At 36.7% G+C, this 12,995-nt stretch overlaps 2 protein-coding genes across 2 annotated transcripts; both read right to left on the bottom strand.

Moving 5' to 3' along the window:
- Positions 1-734: 734 nt before the first annotated feature.
- LOC110756278 (uncharacterized) lies at positions 735-6,179 on the bottom strand. The gene is made up of 20 exons (XM_088253306.1): positions 6,001-6,179; positions 5,798-5,877; positions 5,552-5,638; positions 5,396-5,446; positions 5,160-5,277; positions 5,011-5,067; positions 4,538-4,602; positions 4,281-4,364; positions 4,014-4,064; positions 3,856-3,918; positions 3,193-3,255; positions 2,873-2,962; positions 2,751-2,789; positions 2,516-2,665; positions 2,357-2,434; positions 2,176-2,261; positions 1,728-1,776; positions 1,561-1,641; positions 1,310-1,403; positions 735-1,060 (listed from the first exon to the last, which is right to left on the bottom strand). The coding sequence occupies exons 1-20, from the start codon at positions 6,116-6,118 to the stop codon at positions 996-998; spliced, it is 1,569 nt and encodes a 522-aa protein (XP_088109432.1). The 5' UTR covers positions 6,119-6,179; the 3' UTR covers positions 735-995.
- A 4,859-nt stretch (positions 6,180-11,038) lies between these two features.
- LOC110756271 (ATPase, F1 complex, delta/epsilon subunit) lies at positions 11,039-12,995 on the bottom strand. Its single transcript, XM_021957679.2, has 2 exons — positions 12,659-12,995; positions 11,039-11,516 (listed from the first exon to the last, which is right to left on the bottom strand). Exons 1-2 carry the CDS (start codon positions 12,923-12,925, stop codon positions 11,172-11,174), a joined length of 612 nt encoding a protein of 203 aa, XP_021813371.1. The 5' UTR covers positions 12,926-12,995; the 3' UTR covers positions 11,039-11,171.

The raw sequence follows: 12,995 nt of genomic DNA, 5'->3' as shown, positions 1-12,995 counted from the left end.
AACACATAACCTTGGATAGATGCCAATTTAAAAAAACTACTCTTAACCACTTGAGAACTACCGAGTTTCTTAATTTGTCTTTTCATTTTGAACATGGTTCAGAATCTTAAAATGGAAGGAAATTGAATGCCCATATGATCATGATTCATGACCATGTGGTGTTAAGAGCATCCACAATGGGCTCCCTAAATCACTTCCTTAGACAAATTTTAGGGAGAATTTGGAAAAATACAACTCCAACCATGCTTCTTATCCACCTCATAAAATAAGGTTATTTAATGAGTATTTCAAACCTTTAGTTAATATTAATTATTTTTAATATTATTTTTTTCAAAGAGATTGACCAATTAAAAAAGAGTTAAAGCATTTATGACTCGCTAAATTAGAGAACATGATTGGAGTTTAAATTTTATAGAGAGCTCCTAAAATAGCTTTTATATGTTTTAAACTAAAATTTACCTAAAAAATAGAGAGCATCCTCTAACAGACTAGAGCTCCTATCCTAATGTATCTGTCTTCCTTTCGCGCATACAGAGTACAGTGTGAGTCTGCGGCATCAACTGCAATATTGTACAATCATTTGGCCTTACTAAAGTAAAGAACTTTACACTTACATTTTCTATTTGATAAATTAAAAACAAAATCAAAATATTTTAAAACAATAATCTGTCATTTGTTTTGGGTTGAATCAAATGCCTTCATATTTGAAGTGTGAATAAATGATGAAAAGAAAATTCCAAGAGTTACAGAAATCCTTCCGAAAAATAAGAATTTGAATAAGCTTTGAACTGAGCAGCACGATAAATCATGTAACCACAGTAAGATAAGATGCTAGCTCCGCAATCAGGATCCACTTTCATCGTAAATTTCCATCATACGGCGATCCATGTTCAAGTTTGAAGTTAGCTTTTACTACACTAGGCCCCATCCACCTCCACATTCAAATCTACCTTGAAAAAATTATCTGGGAATATTGAGACAGCGGCTCAATGCTGTCAATTTGTATTTGGATGCTGGTCAAGATATGTTTCCAACTGCCCTGTTGCTGCCAAGATAAGACCTAGAATTGCAATGTCACAGATGTCAAATGAAGTACAGAGACTTAATGACTTGATAGAGCTTCACTGAATGTAAATGGGAATTGTAAAGAGACAATCCGTAATGTACTTCGAAACAAGCATGGCCCAAGTTCTATATCAAACACTAGAGATACAGCAGAGAGACATAGTAATTCAAAGATGCATGTCTCCCAGTAATAACAGGAAATGTGAGTATATGACATCTAAAGCTCACTTGTTTGTACTAGTACCTAAAAAGAGAGCTGAGGGCTTCCCAGGCCGTGATTTAAATTCTGGATGAAATTGCACTCCTACATAGAATGGATGGCTTGGAAGCTCTAAAATCTGCAGAACAGAAAAGTAACACAAATCATGTACAAAGTCAAATATTCAAATTCAATCCTTTTCAGTAAATGGTAGGAAAGGATTGTGTGCAACTATAACCAAGTAAATTCTGACAAAGGCTCACTACAAGTGAGCATAAGACCAGCAGAAAACCCACCTCCATTCGTCTTCCACTGTCATCCTTCCCTACAAATTTTAGGCCCGCTTCTTCAAGAATTCCAATAACATCTGGGTTCACCTGCATCATGACGGAATCAGACCATGTCCACCACATAAAGGCACTTGTGAAAGATCATGTTTCACCTGAACTAAATTACAACCAACCTCATATCTATGCCGATGCCGTTCATCCACATGCTCCGAGTTATGGTACCTAGAAATTGATAGCAATAACAGATTACGAATGTTAAAAGTGGATGCTAATAGTGGAAAACTAAGAAGTTTCAAAGTGGTGGTCTTCTGGGATTAGTTTTGATATAAGCAGTCACAGATACAACATATAGTTGAGATGTCAGGAAAGACATCCTGCAAAAAAATAAACTAGCCAACAAAGTTCAAGAGTTTTACAGTATAAATGCAATAAAGGTAAAAGTTCAATTGCGTGTGCCATGGGTTCTTCCAGACCGGCAGTGTTTGAACACATGGCACCCGCATCGACTTTACTGTATAAATGCAACAAGGTAACTGAAGTTATAATTTGAATTTTCAGTAACAGACAGGTTATCTGTTGTATATCTCAAGTTGAACGTAGTAATATAGATAATGAACATACAGCTTTGAAGTAATGCAATCAGGAGTCTGGAAAAGTGTTCTTCTGGATCCTAGTCTCATTGTGCTTCCCATATGTGTTCTTGAACCCTATATGCAGACATAAAAGAATGAACTATCACGGGAAGAATGTTGCAGCCATGTATTTCATAACTGAATAGGAAAGCATCACCATAAATTTGTACCTCAGGCATAAAAACTACAACAGGATTAGGTGTATGTTCATCGAACTCTGTGCTGTCCGCCCTTTCTAAACTCAAGACCTAAAACAAGTAATTAAATTAGGGCTGATATATGATCTTAAAATTAGAAGAAAACATGTTAGTGAAAGAAATGTTGCTTACGGATCTTGCGAACTCAATCACGGAAATCTGCATGCCCAAACAAATCCCAAGATAAGGAACATTGTTCTCTCTGGCATACTTTGCAGCTAATATCTTACCTTTCACACCACGATCTCCAAATCCGCCAGGAACCAAGACGCATGCAGCATTCTGCAAATGTAGAATAGATCGAAACATAATTACCCAGACCCTCAACTGTACTGGCGAGGGGATGATAATTTAGCTTAAAGCGTACCTTTAGAGTCTCCCATGCAGCAGCATGTGCTTCTGGTGTCTGTAGGAGAAAGACAAATCTAAAGTAAAGATAATATGAACACGATATTAAAGCAAATCAGCACAAATGATGTGGTTCAATACCAGTTTGGCACTGTCATCTTCAAGGTCAGAAGCGGAAATCCAGTCAATTGATGGCTTTAAAGAACATGCGACGCAAGCATGCAAAAGGGCCTGCAAGAAAGTTTAGCCGTCGTAATACGACAGACGTAAAGTTGGCGATTTATTAACAACAAAATAATCTAACAAGCAAGTACGGCACAAAGCAACAGGGAGACATAGTAGCACTAACTCACATATTAACTGAATGTTATATGAATAACTAAATTCTAAGGTCTAAACTAGAGATCATATACACCATCTATCCAGCCAACGAAAAAATAGAACAGAAGTTAGCATCACACCTTCACTACAGATAGATATGAATCTGTAAAGCCAACATACTTCCCCACCATGGCAATCCTCACCTGCAAATATCAACAGATTATCATTGGATGAATCGAAAAATAAAAGAGATAATGTTCCAACATAGAGCATTGCACAGTTATCTAATAACACTCACAGAATTTGTGAGATTATCGTAAGTCTCTGCCATCTTGGTCCAATCTCTTAAATCAGGAGGCATAGCAATGCTGAAACAAAACATTAAACACCAGTAAGTTAACATAGCCAACCTTCCTGTAATCTATATATGTAGCATTTCGAGCTTCATAATGAATCACAAATGTAGTCTATAATCACAATTGCAATCATTAGAGAGGGAGAGAGAGCACAAATATCAACTAAAGGAGTCCAAGTCAGGCATAATTCTACGTAGAGATTGCTTTGTTCTCATTACACAGGAAGAATTTTAAACAGGCTGAGGCTAATTATCAGTCCAGCACCAAAATTGAAGCCTTAAATCTGAAGTAAACAGTGAAACTTAACTTAGTAAATTTAGTTGTTGAAGAATTGAATGATGAGCATTTTGGTTCTGAACAGCAACGTGTCAAACAATAGTTAGAACAAAACTTTAGACAAAATGTAAAATAAGTATTTAAGCCTCCAAGGAGACAGAGAATTGTTACCCTAAGTAAGAGAGGAATGTGCCAAATGTTTGGTACATCATGGATATTGAGAATATTACTAGGCTGTAAGAAAACAAAAAAGAAAATATAAAACTTGTAATCAAGAAAACAAAGTTTGATGAGAAAAAAACCCAAATAGGATTAATTCAGCAACTTACTGCAACATGACAAAGTTGTGAAAGTTTCTCCTTCGTATTTTCCAATAATGGCTGCAATATAGTCACACAAAAAAAATCATCTCCACCAAATTTAATCTTGACGAAATAATGATAGAATAAAATAGAAAGGGAGTCAGGTGGCCACACTGCACCAATATGAGGTGTCCAAGCAAGACTTAAATGGGACCTAATGAAAGTTCTCAGGCTAAATTTATCTGCTTATTTGACTTGTGTGAATGTAAGAACAAGATAGATGAAAAGAAGTACCTGCGCAGAGCGACATGCTAATAGATGAGGAGTCAAGCCATATTTTCTTAGATCCCGCACACTATGTTGGGTAGGCTTTGTTTTCTACATGAACGCACACAGACACATGCAAAAAGAGAGTAAGAGTCAGTCACCCAGAAAAAAAGATGAATCAAATTCTTCAAAAGATATAGTCAACTTTAATATCTAAGATTACAAACTACTATGAGGAACTAATGAAGAAACATAACATTCAACAATTAAGTACAAAGTCTTACTTGCTCTCCAACAACACCCAGTACCGGGATCAGGCTCACATGAATAAGACAGAAGTTTTCTTGCCCTGAGGAAAGAATTAAATCCACATAAGCAGTTATCATTAACACAATGAAAGTTCAAATCCAAGTGGATATCAACTCCATATGGAAATAATTGGTTACTTTTAGTTCTGGAGATCCCACATTCCATTACATCTATACACCGGAAAAAACAGAGCAGCAAGCTCTCGATGAAGTTTAAACAGTGGAAGTATATCAAGTTTATTAGCGCTCATAACATAATGGACCAACAATCTAAACATGTCCTTATCAGATCTCAATGCATATTCCTACAGCAGTAATTGGATGATCTATTTTGACCACAGAGCATAAAAACATAATCACCAATCTGAATCAAGCATGTGGGCGAAGAAATGATCTCATAAATAGAACCATTAAAATTCCTCAAAAAACAGCATACACCACAACCTTACCAACTGAAAAAGACAATTGGCGCAGAGCCTCAATGAATGGCCTGGATTCCATGTCACCTAAGAAGAAAGAAAATAGTTAGCTCTTGCACATAAACACAGAGAAAGAACAATGAGTCATATAAAGTGAATATATTTTAACTGTCGCTTACCCACAGTCCCACCCAACTCTATAACACAAACATCTGCAGGGCCCTCTTTTCCATCGACAGGAATGAGAGAAATTGATTCGACCCAGGTCTTAATGGCATCAGTGATGTGTGGAACAACCTAAATCGACTCAAACATGGCAGGAAGCCAGTCATTAGTAGTGTATGCAAGTGCTAAAAAAAAAAAATTTAAAAAATAAAGTTATGATTCATTAAGATTTGTAATTTTGTATCACCACCTGAACAGTCTCTCCAAGGTAATCGCCTCTCCGCTCCTTATCCAGGACAGACTGATTTCAAAAATAAAATTGAGGAACCCATTAAAAGAAAAAATCAACATTTCATGAAGGGGATAGATGGAGACACATCCCTGTTAGGAAAATATAAGCCCACACCTGATATATCTTCCCTGTGGTAATGTTGTTGTCCCTAGTAAGAGCGACATCTAGGAATCGTTCATAGTTGCCGAGGTCTAAATCAACCTATTACGATTAAAGTTTAAACTCAGGCTCAGCAGCAGCATAAACCATAAAGATAGTATTTCAGAGGCAAGGTGAAGTATTACGTACTGTCTTGGCACTGCTTAAGTGAATCATAAATATTTAAACCAAAAAAAGAAAAAAAAGTCCAAAGCGAAATACCTCTCCACCATCATCGAGAACAAAAACCTCCCCATGTTCAAAGGGAGACATGGTGCCAGCATCTATGTTCAAGTATGGATCTGCAAATTGTTGAACCAAAATCAAATTAGTAAAGAAAAAAATTGAAGCGTTTATAGTAGAGATAGTAAGAAAGAAAGAGAAAAAAGAAAGAAGAAGAAGAAGAAGAAGAAGAAGAAGAAAACCGATTTTGATGGAGGTGACGCGAAGGCCACAGGCTTTGAGGACGACGCCGATACTGCTGGCAGTGACGCCTTTGCCCAGCCCACTGACCACACCACCTGTTACCACAACGTACTTCATTCTATCCTACTCTTCCTGCCTCGCACACACTCTCTTTCTCACACACAAACACTCTCTCTCTCTCTCACAGTCTGTGTGCGTGTCTGGCTGTAGAATTGAATTTGGACTTGTAAACGTTTTGTTTTGTGTTTATGTCTGAGCGGGAAACGTTATATGAGTCAAAAGGGTAGAATATTTTTAGATTATATTTCATTCTTCAAAAGGAGTATTTATAATATAAGGGTGTAACCCTAGTATGGTTAAACTAGAAAACAAGATAAAATCCTAATTACAGTCATAATAGTGTTGGCGAGTCCTTACTTAGTTAGGATTTTGGTTCCTTATTTCATTAGAATTTTGGTTACTTACCAATTATTATTTAGTCCTATTGTAATAGAGATTTACTTCCTATTGTAATTTAGATATATTTCCTATTTTATTTAGGGTTAACACATCTTTGTACTTGTATAAATACCTTCATATTGGAGAAGAATAATAATATGAGCGTATATTAGTATAACTGAATATTTGCCCTACTTTGTTTGACAAATAGACTAGGAAATAAATATCCTAATTAAACTATGATCTCGCTAATACTCCCCCTCAAGTTGGAGCAAAGATGTCACGCATGCCCAACTTGTGAAGTGAGTTGAGAAAGATCGTAGTAGACACAACTTTCATAAGAACATCTGCTAGTTGATATTCAGATGATATAAACGGAAAAGAAATAATTTCAGCATCCAACTTCTCTTTAACAAAATGTCGATCAACCTCCACGTGCTTTGTACGATCATGTTGCATAGGGTTATACGCAATCGCAATTGTAGCTTTAGGCTTAGTTTGGTATTGCTGTGCTTTTAAAAAAAAACTGCTTATGTTGTGCTGCAAGAATAAACAGCTGTGAAGTGAAGCATCTAAGTGTTTGGTAATTCGTATTTGTAAAAGTGCTGTGAGTATAAAAAGCAGTGTCATAGCGTGTAATTTGTTAGAAGAGATAAGGGCAATCACTGGCAGAACCAAGGCATGGGCTGCCCTTGGCTGTAGCCTAGGGACAGCTTGGGAAAAAAACAAATTAAATATACATAGTCTATATTTTAACTGAAAATAAATAAATAAATATACAATTTCACCACCAATATGCATAGTAAGAGATCTTCCACATTTGTATTTGGTGTCAAAGTTTATCCCGACATCAATTTTAAAATTTTTCTATTAATTTGTCTCCAAAAGAGAAGCATTTTTCTAAATGAAATTCACCCTTTCGCGAATAATATGGCTCTAATTTCAATTTTTTTCTTTGTGTTTACAATTATGTGATTTATATGATTTAATGTATACTTTTATTTCTAGAAAAACTATAGAAAATGTAAGTACAAAAAAAATTTATCATTAGATTTTAAGCTAATAACTTTAGCTAGCCCACCCATTAAAAAATTTCTGGTTCCGCCCTTGAGGGCAATATGGGCAATTTGAAAGTTTCAATTAACTCTCCGCATGCTTCTCCTTGCAGTAGATTTCCGAAGCATGGTGTGAGTTGCTTCTACTTTTTGGCTGTGGATGACATAAGATTTTAAAATAAGTAGGTTGGATTGGTTTTACCAAACACTCAAATCTCCAAAACTTCTTTTCAAAGCTGCTTATTTTTTAAGCACAACAACCCCAAACCAAGCCTTATTATCACAATACAAATCCATGGGTTTATGGGGTCCAAACCCAAGATCTCTCAACAATTTTCTTAATCATAGTAACTCGCACACACCTTAAGCCATCCCACCATACTCGGCCTCGACACTAGACCTAGACACCGCTTTTTGCTTTTTACTCCTCCAAGTAACAAGATTACCACCAACAAATGTGAAATACCCAGATGTAGAACGTCTATCAGTGACTGAACCAGCCCACAATATCTGTATACCCTTCCACATCTGTATGACCATACTTGGAAAACATTAACCCCTTGCAAGAGTTACTTTTAGATAACTCAAAATGCGCATCACAGCACCTATATGATTTTCACTAGGAGAATGCATAAACTGACAGTGGTGGAAAATATCAGCTAGACTTGATACAAGACCATGATCTTAAGTCCAAGTTGGAATTTTTTAAGAGGAGATACACAAACGCAAACAGAAAATATGGCTTGTGGGAATCCACAAGCCCCATCATTCTGGAGGTGTTTGATCTGATTTTGGAGGTGAGTGTGAAAGCGAATTTGAAGGCAGAGTAGATATATAAGGACAAAGGGAACGGAGATGAGACAAAGTGAAGGCAGAGCAGATATTGGACAAATCCAGAAATAAGACGACTCAGGATCAGAACCAACCCAAAACAGAATGTGTGGCACCACATCATCCCCGTACCATTTGTCCTTATGCTTGCGCCGTACTACCTCAAACTTGCTCCGTAGTAACTCATACTCAATCTCATAGTGGTGGGCATTAGGTGGTTCTATGTGGTTGAACCAAGATGAGGATGTCGGGGAAGCCGCTGAGTGTCTTGAACTGGTTTTTTTTTCTACCTAGAATGAATCCTCTCTGTTAAAAAGTAATGCACATTGTACTTTGAATAATAAAGAAAAATTTGGAAAAATTGAGAGAAAGTAGACAAGTTAAAGTCACTAGAAACATCCATGTACTATAACTAGAGAAATCTAAAATAAGGAAAATTGTGGCTGAAAATGACTTTGGAAAAGTTAATTGCATGAGCAACCGACTTTTCCAAAGCTGCCGACTTAGTCCCTCTATAACTAAGCATATAGCCTCTCATTGTAATCAAGAAGTAAGCTGAAAACTAGTTGTCCAGTCTCAAGCAATAAGCCAAGAGTAAAAAGGCCAATAAGCCAGCAAAAGAATGAAAGGCCAATAAGCCTAGTAAACAGTTTCTAGTTGTTGAAGGCCAATAAGCCTAGTCCTCTATAAAGCCTTGTACCTATCCATTGTTGAATAAATAAAATCACTCTATTGTCCTTCTAAAAATCCAACAAGTGGTATCAGAGCTTGTTCCGATCAACCTTGGGCGTTGGTTCACTCTAGTCCTCCATCATGTCTACCACTAGCCAAACTTCTGGAGCATCAAGATGAAGACTTATTTTATGTCTCAAGATTTATGGGACATAGTTCAGAGTGGCTTCAATAATCCAGAAAATCCAACCATGGAACAATTAAGGCAGCTAAAGAAAGATCAGCAGAAGGATGCAAAGGCTCTATTTGCGTTGCAACAAGCTTTGGATGACACTATTTTTCCAAGGATTATGGGAGCCACAACATCAAGGGAAGCATGAGAGACTTTAAAGGAGGAGTTTAAACTCCAAGGTACGTGCAGTTAAACTACAAACTTTGAGAAGAGATTTTGAAAACATTAAAATGAAAGATTCTGAGACCACACAAGAGTACTATGCTAGAGTAAAAGAAATAATCAATCAATTGAGAGCCTATGGAGAAAAAATTTATGATTCAAGAATTGTAGAAAAAATACTTATCAGTCTCACTGATAAGTATGATCCCCTAGTAACTGCCATTTAACAGACAAAAGATATAACTAGTCTGTCAGTGACAGAATTAATGGGCTCTCTGGAAGCATATGTAAAAAGACGGAGTAGGCGAAATGAAAGTCCAGTAGAAAGTGCCTTCCAGTCGAAACTAAATTTAAGGTCTCAGAAGTCTAAAGATGATGAAAGAAAATTTGAAGAAAATTCTAGAGAAATAGAAAATGAACCCAACAATAATCGGGAAAATAAAAGAGAAATTGTGAAGAGGAAAGACTACCCTCCATGTCATGTATGCAAAAAGACAAGCCACCAAGAGAAAGATAGTTGGTATCGAGGCATACCAAAATGCTGGAACTGCAAAAGATTTGGGCATATAGAAAAAGATTGTTGATTCAAGAAAAACTATCAATAACTACACAGAAGAAAATGATAAGTACGAGCATGTGTTCTATGCATGTCTAGCACTATCAGAAAAAGACAACACAAATTGGCATATCAAGAGCAGTGGCAATGACCGGAAGATAGAGATTGCAGCTCAATTATCAACAAACGCAAAGAATATGGCATCAACAAGATTAGAATATCTAGCAATATAACACAAATGTGCATTAAGGAGGAGTGTTAAAAAGTAATGCACATTGTACTTTGAATAATAAAGAAAAATCTTGAATAATATAAAAAAAAATCTAGAAAAATCGAGAGAAAGTAGACAAGTTAAAGTCACTAGAAACATCCATGTACTATAACTAGAGAAATCTAGAATAAGGAGAAAAATTGTGGCTGAAAATGACTTTGGAAAGTCAATTGCATGAGCAACTAACTTTTCCAAAGCTGCCGATTTAGTCCCTCTATAAATAAGCATATAGCCTCTCATTGTAATCAAGAAGTAAGCTGAAAACTACAGCTGTCCAGTCTCAAGCAATAAGCCAAGAGTAAAAAGCCCAATAAGCTAGCAAAAGAGTGAAAAGGCCAATAAGCCTAGTAAACAGTTTCTAGTTGTTGAAGGCCAATAAGCCTAGTCCTCTATAAAGCCTTGTACCTATCTATTGTTGAATAAATAAAATCACTCTATTGTCCTTCTAAAAATCCAACACTTTCACTTAATTTTGGAAAAATAGCCCAGAAACACCGAAAAACTGATCGAGAAAAACGGAAGGGAAATCAACTGATGGTTTTCCGGTGAATGGGGGGTTGGTTCTACAACCAAATTGATGCATGTGGTTGTGGTAACGAGCTTTTTTTATTTTTTTTATTTTTTTTTAATTTCTTCCAATTATGTGGCAAACCTAATAAGCTCCCAACTTGAGACACACATCTTGAACAAAGGAAAAAAAAAAATCATGGGTCCTAGGGTTTCAGGTTAAAATTTCCATGATACCTTGGCAGTGTGTGTGAGAAAAACCTCTCCCTTGAGTTGGGCAAAACATAAAAAATAAAAATCATGGGTTCTGAAATACTTTATTTCTCTAAAAATGATGTAGACAAAATCGTTCAAGCAAGATTACTGCTCAAGGAATAAGATCGAATAGCCACTGGCGTGAAGGAGGAGAAGAAGGAAAAGCTAATGGTTGAAGCATGGCAAAATGATCAACCAGTGAGAGCAGAGTTGAGAGCACTATGAACATCAACCCCAATCTGCGCTTCAGCTTTCTCCAAATCGGTTGTGGCTGAACTGAGCTTCTGGGTGAACTCTGCAAGCCCCTTTTGCACTAAGATTGCATCAATCTGGTCAATTGGAACAGCCTCCACAGCAACTATATCAGCAACAGAATTTGCATGAATAAAAGCAAACCCACTGCTCACAAAATACTTGGTCACGTCACTGCCTTCGTGCACCGAGAGGACACCGGGCTTAAGCTCTGCGATTGTTGCTACATGGCCAGGCAAAACACCCATTTGTCCAGTTGTTGCTGGTACCATAACCATGTCAACCTGAAACATGTCATTGAAGTTCTTAATAGGCATCAGAAAAGTAAACAGAATTGTGTCCAAGAAGCACTTGAATTTTTAACAAAAGTATCGACGTTATTGTAATAAAAGTGCGCTTATGAGTGGCAGTGCTTCTTATAGAAGCAGTATCAATAGTGTTGAAAAAATAAAAATAAAGATAACTGATTCTTGTACAACAAGTAAACTTGGTTTGTGATATGAACTCAGGATGCTGTAACAGAAAATCATATGAATAAACCGTTCATGAATGGTCGCCAAACTGAATATCAAACCTTTTTGCAGCTAATCAACTAGCAACTACAGAATCTTTGTTTACTGTTTTGGTAGATAAAAGACACAAGCTTGGTACAATAATAATGTGACAAGCCCAAAAAAAAACCCAAATGATAAGGATGAACGACCATTTAGAAGAGTAAACACACCTTCTAAACTTCAGACCCAAAAAAACACACCTTCTAAAATGTAAAATCCCACAACTCAAATATCATAAAAGAATAAAAAATTAAGATGAAACATAAAACATGAATTTTTTTTTTAGTACAAGCTATAGTCTAAATTACATGGGAGGAGGATTTCTCACACACACACAACTATGATGCCATGAGGGTTCGAACTGGGTTAGACCCAGTTGGCCATAAAACAAGAATTTAATAACCCTAGCTCATATAACATTTGGTGGCCAAGAAAACAAGATTATATACAATTAGAGAGCAAATTGTCCTCAACCATTGTGTTAAAGAATGGAGCATAAAAAAGCTAACAGTACAAAATTTAATGACTAATCAGTTCGTCTCCATTAAATTAATCTGTCCATCTTCACATAAATTCACAAATCAATCACAAATATTGATCAACTAATCCAGACGGAAACGCATTGGTACACATATTATACCAAAATTTCAGTCATATAGCCTACAAATCCAAATAAGGACAAGATTTAACACCCAACCAAACGAATCAGCAAATCCAATCCAAACACTATGGGAAAATACAAAACATAAAGCAAATAATCAGGTATTAAAAATTTGAAAAACTAAAGGAAAACAAATTAATAACCGAATCCAAACAAAACCCAAGAACAAAAAAAGGAAGAAGGAAAAAGCCAGAAGGGCATATGCACAGACCTCTTTGCCAGAGAGCTCAGAGGAGTAGGGGAGGACAAAGTTGACGGTGAGTTTGGAAGGGAGAGAAGAAGGGGTCGGAGGGCGGGGCTCCGTATAGGTTGATGGAGTTTTAGGTGGGTCCATGATAGGTATCACTTTCTTCCATGACTCGATGAAGGCCGAGTCGGCATTGGGATTGGCCGCTGGGACCTCTGTGCACAAGGCTCGGATTCTGCTCGGGCAAGTGGGTCGACCCAAGAGGCGTGAGGCTTGACGAAACATGAACATGGTGGTTTTGGTGGCTTTCCGGGGTTGTTTTTGTTGGCAAGGAAATCAGAGTTCAGTGAGATGTCGAAAA

The sequence above is a fragment of the Prunus avium genome, chromosome 5, assembly GCF_965620075.1.
Source record: "Prunus avium chromosome 5, drPruAviu1.hap1.1, whole genome shotgun sequence".
Taxonomy (NCBI): domain Eukaryota; kingdom Viridiplantae; phylum Streptophyta; class Magnoliopsida; order Rosales; family Rosaceae; genus Prunus; species Prunus avium.
Note: the sequence above shows the minus strand (reverse complement) of the source record. Positions and strands in the feature narration are given on the sequence as shown.